Raw genomic sequence first — 19,513 nt, forward strand, 5'->3', positions numbered from 1 at the left:
GTCCAAACGAGTTTTACCTCTGCTTACTATGAAAGCAATTGTATGGGTTTCCATGGTTAAAGTAGAGGGCCCTTTGTTTAATTAAAAAAAATGACAGTGTGTAGCCCTGAACATGACGTTATTTTTATCTCCCATGCAATGTAAAGTTCATAATTTCTTTACAATGCTTTTTGTGACTTTTTCTACGACTCAGACAGAATGTTCTTGCATGCTTATCATCACATACAACTTCTTATTTTTATTTCTACATGTTGAACTGAATGGGATTTTTTCACCATGGGCATATATACTTTCAAAGTAATTACTTTTTGTCAAATTTATAAAAAGCATTAATGGTAGTAATTAAACAATATTTCAGGCTCCGTGTACGGCAGACTCCAAGCCATCCATAGATGCAAACAACCACATAATTCTTAACTGTAGTTGATTTCCAGCCAGTACTTCTATATTTTATTTACAAAAAAAGTGATCAAGTTTTGATTTGGGTGAATATGTAGCAGTCTTCAGTACTGGGGCTCCTTTATGCTAACAGCAATATGTCTGCATAATGACTCACTGTGACTGTGACTGTGACTGCCAAGTCAGAACTTTTCTTTCTTTTTAATTTTCTGTGTTCAAACCAATGTGTGTGTGTATATTTATGTACAAATGAATGTGTTTATTTATCCACCCACTCATGTACTTATTTATTTAAAGAGATTCTATAAAAATCTAAATTTCTCCCTGGGGACAAAGTTCTGTCTGTCAATCTGTCAATCCTATACTGTATTTCCCATCTCGCTATGTAGAAGCATAATGCAATATAGTCTCAACAGCATCCTTCATTTTTTGCTTTCCCTTACAAATGTCTCACAATCATTAATGGTGGTATGTATGATTACAATACAAAATGACCCCACAGTATCAAGTCATGGTAAATATGTCTAAAAATGCTTGACTACTGCAAACAGAGATGTATCGTACTCAACTTGAAATGGCAGGTTAGCATTGTTGCTCAAAAAGCACAAAGTAGAGTAGAGGTTGTATCTATCAAACACAAACAAGTAAGGTGGCAGTCATTAGTGCACAGGCTTGCGCATACAGAAAACCAAGCACTGAATATTGCTCAGAATATAGGATATATAGAATATAGAAAATAGAATAAATGTAGGCAAACACTCAAAAGTGACTCTTTTGTAGCTTAGTCTACCATTACATACAGCTAGCAGCACTACTAAAATAATGACCTTAATGCACTGTTGGCTTAATATTTACCTATTTTAACACTTCACCATGTGTTCTATTGATATTATAGAACCCACTTATACAAAAGCAGTTGCAAAGCCACAGAACTTACCAGTAGGAGAGCTAAATTTGGCAAGTCTGGAAACTGAATCACTACAGCATCCTTCTAATCCAAATCATAGTGTATGCTGTTCAGGAAAATGCATATTTTCTATCTTTGATAAAATAGCAATTTTATTCAACTATTTTTTTAATATGATGTATACATTGTATTATAGAGATTATTTTTTTAATATGATGTATACATTGTATTATAGAGATATTATTGAAGTATATTTTTCAATTAATGGACATTTTTCAGTGCAAGTACATCCATCCATCCATTATTCAACCCACTATATCCTAACTACAGGGTCACGGGGGACTGCTGGAGCCAATCCCAGCCAACACAGGGCTCAAGGCAGGAAACAAACCCCGGGCTGGGTGCCAGTCCACCGCAGGGCACGTACACACACACACACACCAAGCACACACTAGGGACAATTTAGAATCGCCAGTGCTTTGGACTGTGGGAGGAAACCGGAGTACCCGGAGGAAACCCACGCAGACACAGGGAGAACATGCAAACTCCACGCAGTGAGGACCCGGGAAGCGAACCCAGGTCTCCTTACTGCAAGGCAGCAGCGCTACCCAGTGCGCACAGACTTTTAGAAAAAGTTGGGTTTCATAAACTGAGGCTCATCTTAATTGCGTTTGTTTGTCTGTCTGGTTGGGAAATGTTTTATAGTTTAGGCATGTGATAAGGTAGCACACAGTACCATTGTATTGTTTGTCTTTGGACTGCTTGATTGGATTGGTTGCTTCTCTTCGAAATCTAATTCAGTATTCTCTGGTTTAATACATACTGTTCTGTTTTAATCATGGGTGCTTTATGAAGTGAACATTTTGAGAGGTAGACTTAATCGTATATTTTATTACAAAGCTAAATACATTTCCGGCGCCGCATCCGAGTGGCAGCCTTTCCAGCAGCTCCGTATACGACTTTATCTTTTTACCTTTTTATCTCTATTTTTCTCTATCTCACTGATCACTTCTACCACTTTCTTTTATGTGGAATTGCTCCCTGGACACTTTTACACATTTTTACTATTTTACTATTTGACATGGATTTTACACTCCGAGAATCGCCTATTCAAGAAGTCAGCTTAAAGCACTGAGAAGAAATGCTTATGCCGGTGTGGTTCCTTATTTACCTGACGAGGTAAGAAGGCGATATCGGGCAGCCGAGCCGGCGCAAAGATAAAAAAATAAGATTAAATCGAGAAAATGGCGTTATAAACCGTCGGTGCCTTCTGTGATCCTGGGAAATGTAAACTCACTACAAAATAAGATCGACGAACTGGCTGTGCTGGTGAAAAATGTCAGAACCTACAGAGAATGCAGCTTGCTGTGTTTTAGTGAAACATGGCTAACGTCTATCATCCCAGATGCTAACGTGGAGCTACCCGGGTTTAGCACAGTTAGAGCGGACAGAGAAGCAAGTACCTGTGGAAAGAAAAAAGGAGGAGGACTCGCTCTCTATGTCAATACAAAGTGGTGCAACTCAGGACATGTAAACGTTAAAATCTCCACTTGCTGCAGGGACATCGAACTGTTGGCCGTAAGTCTGCGCCCTATTACTTGCCCAGAGAGTTTGGACACGTGATTGCTGTTATTGTTTACATCCCCCTCAAGCGCGAGATGGCGTGTGACATCATCCATTCCGCAGTTGCTAAGTTACAAACGCAGCACCCTGAGGCACTTGTGCTAATCGCTGGAGACTTTAACCATGTAACGCTGGATAAAACATTACCTGCCTTCTCCCAGTATGTGGATTGTAACACTCGGGAAACAGGACTATTGACCTACTATATGCAAGCGTTAAAGACGCATACAGCGCCACCCCACTGCCTGCGCTTGGGAAAGCAGATCATAACCTGGTTCTGCTTCAGCCTCAATACAAACCAAGAGTGAGGGCGCTACCTACAACCACACGCTCATTCAGGAAGTGGTCCCTGAGGCAGAGCAGGCTCTGAGAGACTGCTTTGGAACTACAGACTGGGATATATTGCTGGATCACATAGTGAGAACATTGAAGAGGCTGTTGAATGCACAACTGATTACATCAACTTCTGTATGGACATTGTAGTTCCAGTAAGAACAGTACGCTGCTATGCTAACAACAAGCCATGGATTACAAGTGACATCAAGGGCCTTTTGAACCAGAAGAAAAGGGCTTTTAAAGGTGGTGATAAGCATGAGCTGAAGTGCGTGCAGAAGGAACTCCGAGTCCAGCTCAGGGCGCGAAAGAGCAGTACAGGAGAAAGCTGGAGCAGAAGTTGCAGAACAACAGTATGAAGGAAGTGTGGGATGGGATGAAGATTATCACTGGCTGCAGCTCGAGCGGGTGCCGCCATCGAGACAGACGTGGAGAGAGCAAACCAAATGAACAACTTCTTTAATAGGTTTGATCACAGTAACCCACTCTCACCCCGGAGTACTGCATCCTCCAACCATCCTTCTGCTGATACCAGCATAGGTGAGACATCCCCACCCACAATTACAGCAGCCCAGGTGAGCAGAGAGCTGAAAAGACTTTGTGCCAGCAAAGCAGCGGGTCCAGATGGTGTATCGCCACGATTGCTGAAGGCCTGTGCGTTGGAACTGGGGAGTCCTCTACAGCGCATCTTCAACCTGAGCCTGGAACAGGGAGAGTCCCAGGCTTTGGAAAACATCTTGTATCACTCCTGTCCCAAAGGTATCACGTCCTAGTGAGCTGAATGACTTCCGGCCTGTTGCTCTGACGTCACATCTGATGAAGACCATGGAGCGGCTGCTGCTTCACCACCTGAGGCCACAGGTCCGTCACCCCGACCCTCTGCAGTTCGCATACCAGGAGAAGGTGGGAGCGGAGGATGCCATCATCTATATGCTTCATCGATCCCTCTCCCACCTGGACAGAGGCAGTGGTGCTGTAAGAATTATGTTTCTGGACTTCTCTAGCGCCTTCAACACCATCCAAACTCTGCTCCTTAGGAATAAGCTGACTGAGATGGGAGTAGATTCACACCTGTGGCATGGATTGTGGACTATCTTACAGACAGACCTCAATATGTGCGTCTTGGGAACTGCAGGTCTGACATTGTGTGCAGCAATACAGGGGCGCCGCAGGGGACTGGACTTTCTCCGGTCCTGTTCAATCTATATACATCAGACTTCCAATATGACTCGAGTCCTGCCACGTGCAAAAGTTCGCTGATGACACTGCTATTGTGGGCTGCATCAGGAGTGGGCAGGAGGAGTACAGAAAGTTAATCAAAGACTTTGTTAAATGGTGCGACTCAAACCACTTACACCTTAACACCAGCAAGACCAAGGAGCTGGTGGTGGATTTTAGGAGGCCCAGGCCCCTCATGGACCCTGTGATCATCAGAGGTGACTGTGTGCAGAGGGTGCAGACCTATAAATATCTGGGAGTGCAGCTGGATGACAAATTGGACTGGACTGCCAATACTGATGCTCTATGTAAGAAAGGTCAGAGCAGACTATACTTTCTGAGAAGGTTGGCATCCTTCAACATCTGCAGTAAGATGCTGCAGATGTTCTACCAGACGGTTGTGGCGAGTGCCCTCTTCTACGCGGTGGTGTGCTGGGGTGGCAGCATAAAGATGAAAGACGCCTCACGCCTGGACAAACTTGTTAAGAAGGCAGGCTCCATTGTAGGATTAAAGTTGGACAGTTTAACATCTGTGGCAGAGCGACGGGCACTAAGCAAACTCCTGTCAATCATGAAGAATCCACTGCATCCACTTAACAGTGTCATCTCCAGACAGAGGAGCAGCTTCAGTGACAGACTTTTGTCACTGTCCTGTTCCACTGACAGACTAAAGAGATCGTTCCTCCCCACACTATGCGACTCTTCAATTCCACCCGGGGGAGTAAATGCTAACATTAATTTTATTTTAATTCTTTTCATTTTTATTACTATTTAATTTAATATTGTTTCTTTGTATCAGTATACTGCTGCTGGATTATGTGAATTTCCCCTTGGGATTAATAAAGTATCTATCCATCCATCCATCATAATGCAAATTGCAAAATAAAAGCACCAGTTGTTGTTTTGTAAGTGAAATAATATTTTGAAAAGGATTTGGTGGCATTCAGAACATAAGTATAGTATTTGTTGTTTATTTATAGATTCATTAAAACCTGGTGGTTGTTTGCTTCATTCAAAATGCAAAGAAATAGTAAAAATCAAACAAGCCACAGAATCTGTATACAGTCTTTCATGGACAGACAATTATCATGTAATTCATAAAAAGGCAAAGCAACCTGCACAGTAATAAAATTGACTTTACTGTATAATTACACTGTAAATACAGGTGACTGTGTAAACTGCTTCTCAAACTTCAACAAAGGATGCATGAATAACTAGGATTGTAGCTATTTATGTGTAATTTTATTGCATTAGTGAGCAGCTTTCAACTGCATGGGCTTTGGAATATTAACTGTGGGGAAAGATAAATGAGAATTAGCTTTTGTAAATTATGATTAAGAAGTTATTTGAGAGAATATTTAGAATCATGAAGAGAATAAGGCAGGTAAGTGATAGAAGTTACTTTAAAAATCACAATACATGAATATGTGCACCATATATTTGGCATATATTTGACGAATGTCTGGAACTATGTAAGAGTTATCTTTCACAGATGGTTTAATTTGTGACTTTGATGATGGGCGTGAAAAATGCTGCTCCAGACAATTCTTCAAAATCTTCTATCTAGCGACAGGGACACCCAAGTATATATGGTTTACATTATTTTAATGCCCTTTGCACAAGTCCGTTTTTGGTTACTCATCTTGAGTGAATCAAGTGGCAACATCCTTAAAGATTCTTTATCAGGACAAAAATGTTTTGCATCAGAATGAATCTTATAACTCACAACTACTTTGTAATACTGTCATTTGTGTTGCCCTCTATAGGGATTGATTTATTTTAACCATGCCAGGTAAAACACTTAACATTAACCACAAAGCCACCAGAACCCCTTCACATTGGGATATAAGCCCTCAGTTCATTATATTTATTTTGGTTTATGCCACCTATCATATTTACGTATTAAGAAAAAGGTTAAGGAATACCAAGATAACTGACAAATAAAGAACAGAACAGTAGTTGGGGAAAATCCTGTCTGCAGCCTTAGTGTCCAGGTTTTATTTATATGCCATTAACACAAATTCATAAACTTCAGACAGTAATTAAACAAATACTTTTGTAAATTAATTTTCACTAAAATTATTGCAGTAAACTTGCAATATGATCACTTATGTACTATTTGTGTCTTAACTCTCATTTTAGTTGGAGGTGCTCTTCCAGTTATGCCTAAAGGACCTTCCATACCGAAGAAACATCCACGCCAGGTCGAGCAGTTACCTCATAATCCCTTAGATTCTACCAGTCCATTGGTCAAGAAAGGTAAACAGAGGGAGGTTCCGAAGCCAAAGAAGTCAACACCTATGAAAAGGGTTAGTTTATTCCATTCAGTCAATTTTATTCTTACATAGTCCTCTACACTGACTGCAGATTCAGAACCCCCATACAAATCACGAAATATACACCAATAGTAAAACATATAATTATACAATACTGACAAATCATAAACACAGTAAGGTATCAACGTAAATAGGCAAACTCTAAGAGGTATAATTTTTAAAATTGCGATGGTAATCCAATTCTGATGGTTTATATGGTATATTTTATCTTGAAACTAGGAAGAGTGACATTCAAAAATTAATTTCCAATACAAATTATATACTTTTTCATTGTGATCACTTTCCCAAAGGCCATTCTAAAGGAAGTGTACTGGTACAATTTGAGTAATTCAGTGAAAAATACTATCCCAAGGTAGGGGTGGCACTATTTTACAATTATTTACAATTAAATATTTTACAGTTGGTGTACAGGTAGGTTAAGGGAATTGTTCAGGGTTACACAATAGTGGTGAGTGGGTGGTGGGAATTATACATGTAACGTCTGAGTTTTATTCTGTTGCTAACTAAAGCATAAAATCTTATGGATTGTATTAACTTATCTACACAAATTGTTCTATATTTCAAAGATAAAATGTAAATTCTTGAAATGTTTTATTTGTATTTTTAAATAAGTAACACTCAAGTGTATTGATGTAATAAATACTAAGAGATTTGCCGTGACACTCAGATTGACCTTAGCTGCATAGAAGTATCTTTATAGAAATGTTAGACTGTTACCAGTGATTTCTTTGAGAATTAAAAATGCCTTATTGCATTGCCGTAAGATTTTAAGCTTGTGTTACACATTGCTGTTCTAAGCATTAATGAACTTTGTTTTCTTGTTTTTTGTTTCTTTGAGAATCATAATACAATGCTGGGCAAAGCACTTCTAAAAATAATGCCTGTAAAAAGTGTGTAAGGGAGAAATGCCAGATAAAAAAACACTGATAAGAAAAGACTTAAGTAATGCCATGCCTGGAGTGATTCTGTACTCATGTAAACCAGATATTCCCTATGTGTTCATCTCTATATTGTAGTATGCTGAGTCGGGTGATATCATTGCTTTTCAGCAACAGGGGCTTGTATCACTTGTTGGTATATCAATAACAATGAATGGACTCTCTAGAATTGTCACAATGCAACAGATCAACAAATTCAAATGAGTTACAAAGAAAAGCTTCAGCACAACAAGGTAACTCAGCCAAATGCTGGACTTGAGTTCTGCGGGTTAATATACAAAAAGACTGGGATAGATCAGTCCAGTGGCGCTCTGTTCTGATTTTATTGAGCTTTAGCACGACTGTAATGGGAATAGATGAAAATTACAGATTCATCTACAAATCTTATTGGCAAGTGTCAAACTTGTTCAGTTTAATACAATGTAAATACAGTGTAAAAATTGAAACATTGTCCAAACCATTTCATCTCTCTTTTATAAAAAAAAAAAACTAGGGAGACGAGACATGAAATTCTCGGAAGACAATTTGACGTCCTGCAAGAGACACTTTAACGTCACGTGAGACAACATTTAAAACAAGTTAATTGAGATCTAACCTAGCAGTTGTTGGAATGCTTTTGGCAGACACGCTTCATGTGCTCACAGCTCTTAAAACAACGACAAGCAAGAAGCAGAACACACAGCAAGCCAGCAGATAATCTGACCGCTTCTCCTTAGTGTGCGTTCAGCCCGTCACCTCCCCTTTCACAACACGAGCAGCAGAGATGCGAAGTGGCAAAAGGACAGCTGCTGTACAGGCTGTTAAATGATCGACACGCAGCACGACAAGCAGAACACGGAGCCTGCCAGCAGCAGCAGCAAGACAACCTGATCCGAAGGCTTCTCCTTAGCATGCGTTCAGCCCGACCCCCAGAACCCCCCACCCCCCAAACAACACGAGCAGCATTTTACATCCTGCGAGAAAGATTTAACCACGCCCGGGGCCGGAAATAAAGAACAAGTATTGTTTTTACAAAACTAAAAGTAAAGATGCAAATGATGCATATGTAACAATTCCCATGAAAATAAGAATCTCTTTAAATTGTATATCCGGTAAAAAAAAAAACGGGTAAGTTCTTTATGAATTCACTTTACAATTATTTGTTTTGAGATGCAATAAATCATATGTTGCCTTACTACCATTGTAGAAGAAGTGGCAGGCTAATGTTTTGGTAAAAATTATTGAGTGTACTTACAGGATAATTTTGTACAGTATCTGTACTTATTACTGATACTTTTTACAATGGATGAAAACCCATTAAAACTCTCAGAACACACTCACTGTTGCTAAAAGAAGATCAAAATTTGTTGTTAACACAGCTCATGCTGAGGTTGAGGGTGCAGTGTATTGTGAGTGTGATAAAAAAGTTTTTAATATTACATTTCTTTAGTTTAATCTTTGATGCCATTTTTACATAGGAACGTAAGGAATTTTCTCATCTATTTAAACCATGGCTATTTTTGATACAAAATATTAAAATGGGTGCTTAAACGATTAAACCTTTTTAAGTAATTTGGTTCCTTTAATTCATGTTAGTCCACCAACTATAGACTGTCTGAACTTCCATAGCAGCATTATTTGTATTTAAATTTAAAAAATAATGTGCTTGTTGAATAATAATGTGAGTTCTAACAATATTGGCTCTTTTACTTTTGTTTTTTTGTAGGTCATTTTAAAGGAGAGAGAAGAAAGGAAGCAGCGTCGCTTGTTTGAAGAACAAGGAATAATTCTTCCTACTGAAGATGAAAATGGTGTTTCTAAGGATGTCTGTTTTGATTTACCTCACGAAGAAGGTAAAGGTCTCTGGATTTCTTTAGGCAAGACTATCTTAACCCAGATTTTTGGGGTAGTGTAAATATTAGCTAAAGAAGGGTTATTTACATTATATTTTAGTATAAGAAATATAACTTAGAAGAATGGTTTTCTACAAATGCAGTTAAATTTTGGTTAAATGGGGTAATAACAGTGGAGAATAGGTCATTTAGCATTTGAAAACCATGTGTTTTTTTTAATATATAAAATTTTATAGTTTGTGTTTTCACAAACTGTCAAAAGATAATCAAGAATTTTATGTGTTGAAAATTTTCACATAACTTTACCTAAATATGCTTGGCATAATATTGTACGCTACTGTGACAAAGTCTTAATCATGTTCAGAAGGTAGAAATTCAATTTTATTGTACCATTTTGTTACTACCGATATATTTTCTTGCTGCATAAACATTTGATGCTTGAATCCATTTTCAGTCAAAAGTGAAAATATGGCAACAATTTTGAGTATCAGGCATGTTTACCTATATTTGCATACCTGCACTGCCTGTTTGTATAAGATAATTATCTTGCAACAGCCACAGTCTGATACTGGGTTTTGTTTTCATGCATGGCACTCTAAATGACACTGAGCCTTAAGCCAAACAGTAATTTCACTAAAGAAAAAAAGGTTACAGTGGTGCAAACTTTCTGGAAGTAAACAAAACACTGCATTGCACACAGGCTTCAGAATTAAATATATTTCAGCATTGGTCTAACTTGTTAAAGTTCCTAGATTTCCATTATTGTTAATTTCATTTATTTCCTTAATCTAACATGGTTATTTATGTTTCTTCAATACATCTCACTATTATATAAAAAAAATCTTTTGATGCAACGAGACTTTTTGGAGACAAGACTTTTTCAAAGAGAGATTTTTTTCAAGCCCTGCAAGACGACACTCTTGCTTTGAGATTTTTTCAATTCACTCCCTCTTCTCAACCATTTTCAAACAAGACCACGGTCCTCAACTCTCATTCTTGTGAATGCTTTTGTCAGACATACTGCCTGCACTCTCAACTCTTATACATTTTAACATTTTCCTCACTTTAAGTTCCCAATTAAAGAAGACGTATTATGTCCAAATCTTATTGAATAATTTCACCATGAACGGTTATGAACATAAAAAATGAGTACACGTGCAATCCTAGCACCGAGAAACTAATTAATGGCAAAAATGTTTATTGTTACACATCAAATTGGTTAAATGTGTCCAAAAATGTTGATCGGTTACACAGCAAATTGGTTAAATGTGTGTCAATAGACTATGCTGAAACAGTTGGTGGCGATTGTGCGAAAGATGAAAACAACAACTTACAATATCACAAAAAATATGTACAACCATTAACAACGTCCGGTCTTACAACGCACAAATTACTGTAGAAAGAAGGATGTATCCAAGAAAGGTAATGTAGTACATGTTTCACGGATAACATTTGACAGTAAAGGAGATCTTGATATGCCATACGTATTAAAACATTACAGTTTCTGTTTAGAATAGGACAATTAGCAAATCTCAGAGTCAAACATTCGAAACAATCTTTTATTTAATAAAGAGAAAGAAATGAAATTCAATCGGGGTAGTTATACGTTGTGTTAATGCATATGTAACAGTTCCCATGAAAATAAAAATCTGTTTAAATTGCACTTCTGCATCCCCATATGCGAGCAACAGAACTGCAAAGAGGCTAGTGCATAGCGCAGGCCAGGGGGTTGGCAAGTGATTATTTGATGAAAAAGAATATGCTGTATACTGTATGTATCCTCACAAAGAGATTATCTGACAGGGAAGCTTAGCAGTCAGCACTCAAAAACATGAGATGTTTCATCAGTATTGTTCATAAACAGTTTCTGAGTGATTCATTATTTATTGCTTCTGTTTTTATGTTATGATTTAACAGTGTGCCTTAAAAAACTAGCATGCTAGATTCTGTCTGTATGCTTCTGTGTAAAAATATTTAGATAGTTATATTTAACTAAAATTTGAATTGTGTTACCATTTGGTAAAGGCTTAGTTAGTACTTCTCATACTTGTCCAATTTTATTGTATATAAAAATAGAAACAAATTTTAAGGTAGACATTAGATTTACAGCAGAAACCTTTTTCAGTAAATTCTTCAGAACATAAAAATCTTCTCTTTTTCTTTTTTTTCTTGAAGAAACAACTGAAACATGTCTTACAGAACAGTGCGAGACCAAAGAATCTTCTGCACCAGACAGCCTCACTGCTTCTAGTCATCCTAAAATTCATAGCAGAAGATTCAGAGAGTAAGTGTGATGAATGATTTGTGCCAGATTCTCATTATTTTATGTGTCTTTACGGTGTTTATTTACAACTTGGTGTACTTGGTACCTGGTGTTGCCACTTTAATTTTATAGTGGGCTAAGGTAAGAAAGCAAACATTTTTGTGTTTTTGTAAATGTTGACTATTTTGTCATAGCAGCCTAAAATGCAAGTCTCTCATCTGTCACCTACACTACCACTACAATGACTATGAATTTTTCTGCTTTCATGAGTCAAGAATTCTTTTTGTGTACAATTGGATTCTACAATTGCCATTACTCCTTGCGGGATTGGAGCCATTAACACTACTACGTTGTATTTCCTTGCCTAGTGTGGTTTAAGAACTAGATGTTTAATCCCATATTAATAAACTAAATGGATTGTTGAATACCTGACTCCATTAAACACGGAAAGCATCTACAGTAGGGGGGCTAGTTCACTGACATCGCTGCAATACATGAAAAACTTTCTTTAAACTTTCAGTTGCCTTATTGTTGTATACAGTTTTAATTATCTAGCTTTGGAAAATCAAAGATTTAATAGTTGTTCATCCAACAAAGTCTGTAGAGTCATTTCTAAAGTTTTGATCACGCATTGAGTTAGAGATCTGAATTTCCACAGACCTGAATGACAATTTTGTGGCAAAGTACAAATTTAAGAGTTTTGAGTGGATACAGGTGGCCAGACTGTATTCATTAAGTCGGGAGAACAGTCAGAGCGCAGGGGAAAATAGCTTCTTAAAAAACAGATAAACTATATATATAGTGGGGCACACATTGTGTGTCTAGTGAGATAGGAAAATACACCTGTTTCTACAATAAGGAAGCAATAGTCATGTATAATTTAGGAAAGATTGCTGCATCAGGAAGTGCATTACTTGCTATTATAAGGAACCAAGAATTTTGCCCTGCTTGATTCGATTCTTCAGGATGATGTCTTTAAACTGAAGCATACTTGAGACTGTGATTCCGAAATCAGTTATTCTACTTTTGTTTTTTTAGCACTTTTTTCAATTACAAGCTTCAAGTCAGGCCCACACCTAAGGGGGACAACCATGACATTTGTCAGGGGCCCGAGCTAGATAGGGGCCCTCCCTTTAAGTGGCGTTTTAAAATATATGCACATATTTGAAGCATGAAAGGAGCCCGAACTCTGTCAGCTGCCTGGGGCCCAGAATTCCCTAGGTGCGGACCTGTTCAAGCTCTGTGTATATTTAAAAGCATAGCCAAAATAACATCTAAGAGAAAATATTTGTAAAGCTCTAGATACTAATAATATAAGGAGATGATTAATTGTGATTTTGATGGGTCTTTATTTGCTTATACAAAAGTGAAGAGGGCTGCTTTGAAGAAAGTGCCAGCACAGGGCACTGTTTCTTAAAATTTTCCCTACAAATAAACAAAATGTACAGTTAGAATGCTAAAATATGGAAGACCGTTATACAGTGGCTAATGTGGTTGGGAGTACATGTAAGAATTTCACCATGCTTTGTACATGTTACAGTACTGCTACTACTGCTGCCAAATACTCATTAAAAAATAGATGTGAATGTCACCTAGATTGTTAGCTATATATTGCGTCTAAAGAGATGTTGGGAAACCTTTCAAACTTGCACCTAAAAGGGGAATTCTAGAGAGCTGATTTCGTAAGGGGCCAAAAGATTACAAGTTTTTAGCATTTGTCAACTATAATGAAGGTTTCTTGTTTTGTCAACATGGCAATGGAAAACCATAAAATCTAGTATTGTAGTTTTATGGAATTTAACATGTACACAGACCAGTTTGTTTCATATTCCAGTGTCAGCAGATGAGCTACAGACTATGATCGCTGAAAGACGACCCCTTGACATGAACAACAAAAAAAAAACCAAATTGCCACTACATAGTGAATCATAATGTATAATGAACGAGTGTCAGTGCATGAAATAACAGAGACTGTAGTGATCTAAGGAATCTATTCTTCATGAGCAATTACATAAGAGCAAGGTCTGATTTTAGGGTCAGTATTGTCATGTGAACAGTGAAATTCTCACTTGCGTGTGTTAATCTAAGACATTTATTTTTTCTTTTTTTAATAATGATTATTGTGAAGGTGTGGGCCATATTGATTACATCCTTCACCTATGTACCAGACAAGTATTATGCTGGTTTGATTTGGCATATGCAATATTCAATCCGATTTTTTTTAATAACTACAGGGAGACATTTTGTTTGGTCTCATAAACCTGGAACATTCTCCTTCCTATGTACACTCCTTGAACAAATATATAAATAAAAATGAGGTTATTATTTTATTGATAAAATTTTTACTGTGATTAATTTCAAATAATGTATTAAATATAGGGTTATATTTGTATTTTCATACCTGTCTTTTCAAATTGATCCAACTTAGGTACTGTAGCCAAGTCCTCAGTAAAGATGTTGATGAATGTGTAATAAATCTCTTGAAAGAGCTAGTTCGATTTCAAGATCGTCTCTATCAAAAAGACCCAATGAAAGCCAAGATCAAAAGAAGACTTGTTATGGGTCTTCGTGAAGTACTCAAACATCTGAAACTAAAAAAAGTGAAGTGTGTAATTATCTCTCCAAACTGTGAAAAAATACAGTCCAAAGGTGAGTTTATAAGTATTGCAGAATTTAGCATTTCTACATTTAGTGGAAAGTGAACAAAGAACACAGTAAGACTCACCCTGTGGAGCTACGATTTGGGTAGAAGAATAATTTCTGTGTGTTAAGATCATGATCACACAAAGTGGTGTGACTGTTTTTTATGCAACATAGAGTGGCAGTGTTAACAGCATAGTAACATTAATATTGAGTGTCATCTTGTCATGCTGCAACACAGCCCTGAACTCACATACTGTCATACAGATGACTTCCAGTGGAATGTCAGTCCATGCCCTTTTGACATGGAAGCACAGATGGTCAAGATTTATTGCCAGAGACTTGGTGTTGGAGATGTGCAATCCAAGCCAGTCACGTACATGTTTGATTAGGGATAGAGGAGAGAGCATGCTTACCAGGGGAGCATGTTAGGATATATGGGTGGAATGTTCAGCAGGTGTTTTCTTTCTGAAAGAACACCTTTGTCATTTTATGTAAGAGTGGGATCAGAAGTGGCTGATATAGGTTGTATTGATCAATGTCCCCTCCAGGAACACCGGACACGAAAGGGTATTGTAACATAATAGCATCCCACAACATGGGATGGTTATATCATGAATTAACTGAGTAACAGGTCAATTTTTTTAATACAAGTGTATGCATGTGTTTTTCATTATAAAAAATGAATTTTTACTCCCAGCCCTTCATTGTTTTTTTATAACCAAAAGTAGTAAAAAATGCAGATTGTGATTTGAACTTTAACCCTGCAAATAGAAACCTGGACTTCTCCATCCATCCATTATCCAACCCGCTACATCCCAACACAGGGTCACAGGGGTCCAATGGAGCCAATCCCAACCAAAATTGATCACACCATTACAAAATATTATTTTTGACACTTTCCTTTGGAATGAACCATATATTGAGTATTTTGCAGTTTTGAGGATAAGAAAACAAATTATGTTTTGGATTATTCAATTGCATTCATAAAAAATTGTGAAATTTATTTTTGATTTGTAATTTTATTAAATTTTTTAGGTGGGCTAGATGAAGCACTGCAGACTATTATCAGCACTTGCATTGAGCAGAGTGTCCCATTTGTATTTGCTCTGAACCGTAAAGCTCTTGGCCACTGTGTAAATAAAGCCGTTCCTGTGAGTGTAGTGGGCATTTTCAGTTATGATGGAGCTCAGGTTAGTGTGTTTACGAATATTTAAAATCTTTTTTTTACTTTTGTGTCCATGATGTGTCTAGCATGAGATTTCCTAGGCCTGATTTTATTTCTCTGTGTAACATTTGCTTGTTCATTACTCTTCTGAATGTCCTCTGAAGACTCCTACCGTTCAAAAGACTTGTTCTTAATTTAATTTTTACCTCTGTTTTGTCTCACTTGGGAGGTGGATGTTTTTTGAGTGTGCTCTGTAATAGGTCATTATCCTACAAAGTGGTTTACTTGTTATTCTCTTGGTTCTTTGGATTGTCATTGGCTGCCTGTCTTCATCTCCTAGAATAGATGTAAATAAAAAGTAGGAACTAATCCTGTGGAGACTCAGAGACTCTACCTGAACCAAGTGAAAAGAATGTGGTACTTAGAGAAGGAAGAACACACTACCTAATTGAAATGGTGCTCTACATTTTTCTAGGCTAGCATGGGGATGTTGAAATATAGGGATTTCAGTTCTCTGCATACTTTCTTCCCCCTCTAGTCTTTTAGTTTTATAAGAATGCATTACAGTAAGTATGGTATAGATCAACTGAGCATTTCATAAGTTACATAATATTTCATATCAAATAAATTCTGCATATTTGTCAACCTGATTAGAATGTCAGAGACACATTATGTATTGCTTAAGGTAATAAATCTCTTGTCAATGGAAGATCCTGAGAAGCTGATCAATGTTTTTATAATGTCTCCTTTGGACTACTGCACCTCACTGCTTATTGGTCTGCCCTAAGAGGTCATCTAGAAGTTATAATACATCCAAAATAGTGCTGCATATGTACTTACTAATTCACAAAAGCATTGCCATGTAGCTTCTTTGTGTTTTACTCTTCATTGGTTACCTGTTAAGGAGTGGATCCAGCATGAGATTCTGCTCCTAGTATACAAGTGTCTTACTGCTACTGCACCCAGATATCCTTTGGGGCTGGCTAACTCCATCCACTTCAGTGTCTCTCTGGTCTCCATCCTCTGAGTTTCTGGTTGTCTGTGGTATGGCTGTTCTGTGGCTGTGAAACTAGTGGCTTGTTTTAAATAAATAATTGTGCCCTGAGAATGTTCAGGCTCCAGTCAGGTGTGGGTGTGTGTGAGTGCATTTCACTCTGTGGTTAATTGGGGAAGTGGCTGACCATGCCACATATATTTGCAGAGGCGGGCAGGTCAGTCAGGCAACTAAATGATGCTGCTGAGGGAGTGGCTCCTCGCACCGATATCCAATTAAGAAGCAGAGGATAAAGGAGCCTGCACGTGACAGAAAGGGAGAATAAGATTGGAAAGGAAAAACGAAAGAAAGAATGGAAGTTAAAGAATTGAAGAAGAGAGAAAAGCAGGAGTGAGAGAAAGCCTGTTGTTAGACAGGAGGAAGCAGGCAGACAGGAATGGAGCCCCAGAGAGAGTGTGTATGGCCAGTGCTCTGGAGGGGGCTGAGGGGCGACAATGACCCTCAGGAGTGTGCTCTCACTGGGAGGAGCCATTGAGGTGGCAGTGGTGGGAGGCATGCTTTCGCCAGGTGGAGCCATTCGGCAGCAGGGACATGGACCAGTATAAAAGTTTTCCTGCGACTGCAAAGTCCAAAAAAGGCAAGTTCAGGAGACATCAGTTTTACAGGGACACTAAGGCTCTGAATTGGAAAGGACAGTTTCCTGAACTGTGTTTTTAAACTTTAATGGATTATTTATTTGATTGGTTTTAACCTCCACAGACACTGCTTTTTATTGGATTATTTATTTATTGACTGTTTGATGCACTACACTTAATGAACACTGATTTGTTTTTTGATAGTTTTTGATAAAAGCACTTGTCACCTTTATGCACATACCCCTGCTTTGTGCGTGAGTGTTCGCATCTGTTTAACTCATCCGGTTACATTATCAATAGTGTTGGGTTCAAGAGGGTCCCACAACAGAAATGGGAGTGTGGAGCAGATTTGCACCAACACATTGTCCCCTAACAAAACTGTTCATAATAGATGATGGAGCTTTTTGCTGCATGTCCCTGCACTTATGTAACAAGCTTCCACAGTTTGCCTGGGTCTTCCCATTACTGGCTGTTTAAAAACAGAGACTGAACATCTCTCCTTCAAAGTGCTTTTAGCGATTTATTTATTCATTCTGTTATTTGAATTTTTATGTACAATTCTTATTTTAGTATGTTTTAATTATGTGTTTATTTTTTCAGTAGTAATGTAAAGCACCTAGAGATGACATTGGTTATACACTCTTTGCTATGCTATACAAGTAAAGTTTAAATATTATTACTAAATACTTGGTTTATAAAATTACATTGAGTGTCTTCCACATGGATATTTCATCGAGTCTCATTAAGCAGAGGTAGCAGAAACCCTGGTGATTAAATATGAGCCCAGTGAGTGACTTTTGTTGATTATTTCTCAATGTTAGTGTGGAAAATTTCAGCCATTAGCTCTATGCGTGGCAGCTACAAACCCAGTACTAGACTGGTCTAGAGTTACTTGTGCAGATAGCCATTCTGCTGCAGTTTGTGGAGTGCTTCATTGTTTTCTAGGGTGTGTTTAATGGTCTGTTTAAAGTGACAGTTGCTAACACCAAAAAAAAAAAAAAGAGGGAGTTGGAGAGGCTCTAACTGGTGGATCCAGACCCAGATTTATAAAAGAGTCAAAGATTTTTGATGTCTCCATGCAGTTGGGGTGGTGATGTTACAATTGGATTTTAAAAGGCTGAAATGGTTCGATTGCAAGCTCCAGACTCCTCAATTCTCCATTCCTTTCCCTCACATTGAGTACGTTTACAGGCACACACAAAACTAGGATTAGAGGAGTTAAACTGATTAAAGCAAAAACCTGTTTGGTTAAGTAAAACCCTTTACATGTACAAGCCCATTTAAGAAGTTCTCCCTTGGCAAAATGCTCCAATGTCATAAAACTGCACAAAAAAGAGTTAAAAGAGCTGCCGTGAATCCAAAAAACAAGCATGCAACCTGTTTCTCCTGATAATTTACCTCATTAACATAAATTTAGTAATTCCTGAAATATTAAGACAGACTATGTCAACCGGTAGAAAGAATAATGCGATCACTTGAGCATTTGCTTTAGGAAATACCTTTGTGGATGCCTCCACCATTTTCTACCTGTGGCTATTGCATGCATGTGACAAGCAAAGATTGCAGCAGACATACACAGACTACTATATCGTTAACTGCAGCCTAGTTAAGGGTATACATGGGCACATACCAGGGATACTCTCTTCATGTGATAATCCAGTTTCTCAGAGATCAATATCCTGATTTTTATAACAGGAATAACGGTATACATAACCTTTTTCAAGCTGGGTTTCTGTGAATAACTGGGTTATTAAAGTGAAAGTAAATGCACTGGTGGATTGTTGTAAACAGTCTGTGTAAATAAACACAAATTTTTAATTAGTTTGATATAATGACTCTATAATTTAGTTAATGAAGTGCTGTCACAAGTAAGGAGTTGGATAGGGCTCAGAGTGAGCTACTTGGCCCACTTTTTCTTTTAGAATATTTTTCCACATCTGCATGTTGCGATTATCGTTGTGCATGGTCATCCAGGGAGCAAGGCCAAGTCTGTTAAATCAGTACATTTGTGTTTTCGGTCTGGGTAAAAATATTGATTTTCCATTTGTGGTTTTTCTTCTAAACAATTCGATATTGAATTTTAAAGTCTCACTATTGATCTTGTGAATCTTTGTCCAGCTCTATTACTACAGTATATGTAGATTTTTGCTTATTTTCTTTTTTGGCCAGTAGATGGCGCCAGTGCTATGTATCTTTAAACTAATTCAAGATTATTTTATTTGTCCAA

The 19,513-nt window shown here is 37.7% G+C and overlaps 1 protein-coding gene across 3 annotated transcripts in view; it reads left to right on the forward strand.

Annotated features, from left to right (window-relative positions):
• The window catches only part of LOC120532946 (selenocysteine insertion sequence-binding protein 2-like), a 70,257-nt gene that overhangs the window by 26,772 nt on the left and 23,972 nt on the right, over positions 1 to 19,513 (forward strand). For all 3 annotated transcript variants that reach the window (XM_039759460.1, XM_039759462.1, XM_039759463.1), the window contains 5 exons: positions 6,623 to 6,789; positions 9,460 to 9,586; positions 11,762 to 11,870; positions 14,278 to 14,498; positions 15,528 to 15,682. In XM_039759460.1, the coding sequence (XP_039615394.1) occupies positions 6,623 to 6,789; positions 9,460 to 9,586; positions 11,762 to 11,870; positions 14,278 to 14,498; positions 15,528 to 15,682 (779 nt within the window). The remainder of the gene's footprint in view (positions 1 to 6,622; positions 6,790 to 9,459; positions 9,587 to 11,761; positions 11,871 to 14,277; positions 14,499 to 15,527; positions 15,683 to 19,513) is intronic.

The sequence above is a fragment of the Polypterus senegalus genome, chromosome 7, assembly GCF_016835505.1.
Source record: "Polypterus senegalus isolate Bchr_013 chromosome 7, ASM1683550v1, whole genome shotgun sequence".
Lineage (NCBI taxonomy): Eukaryota > Metazoa > Chordata > Cladistia > Polypteriformes > Polypteridae > Polypterus > Polypterus senegalus.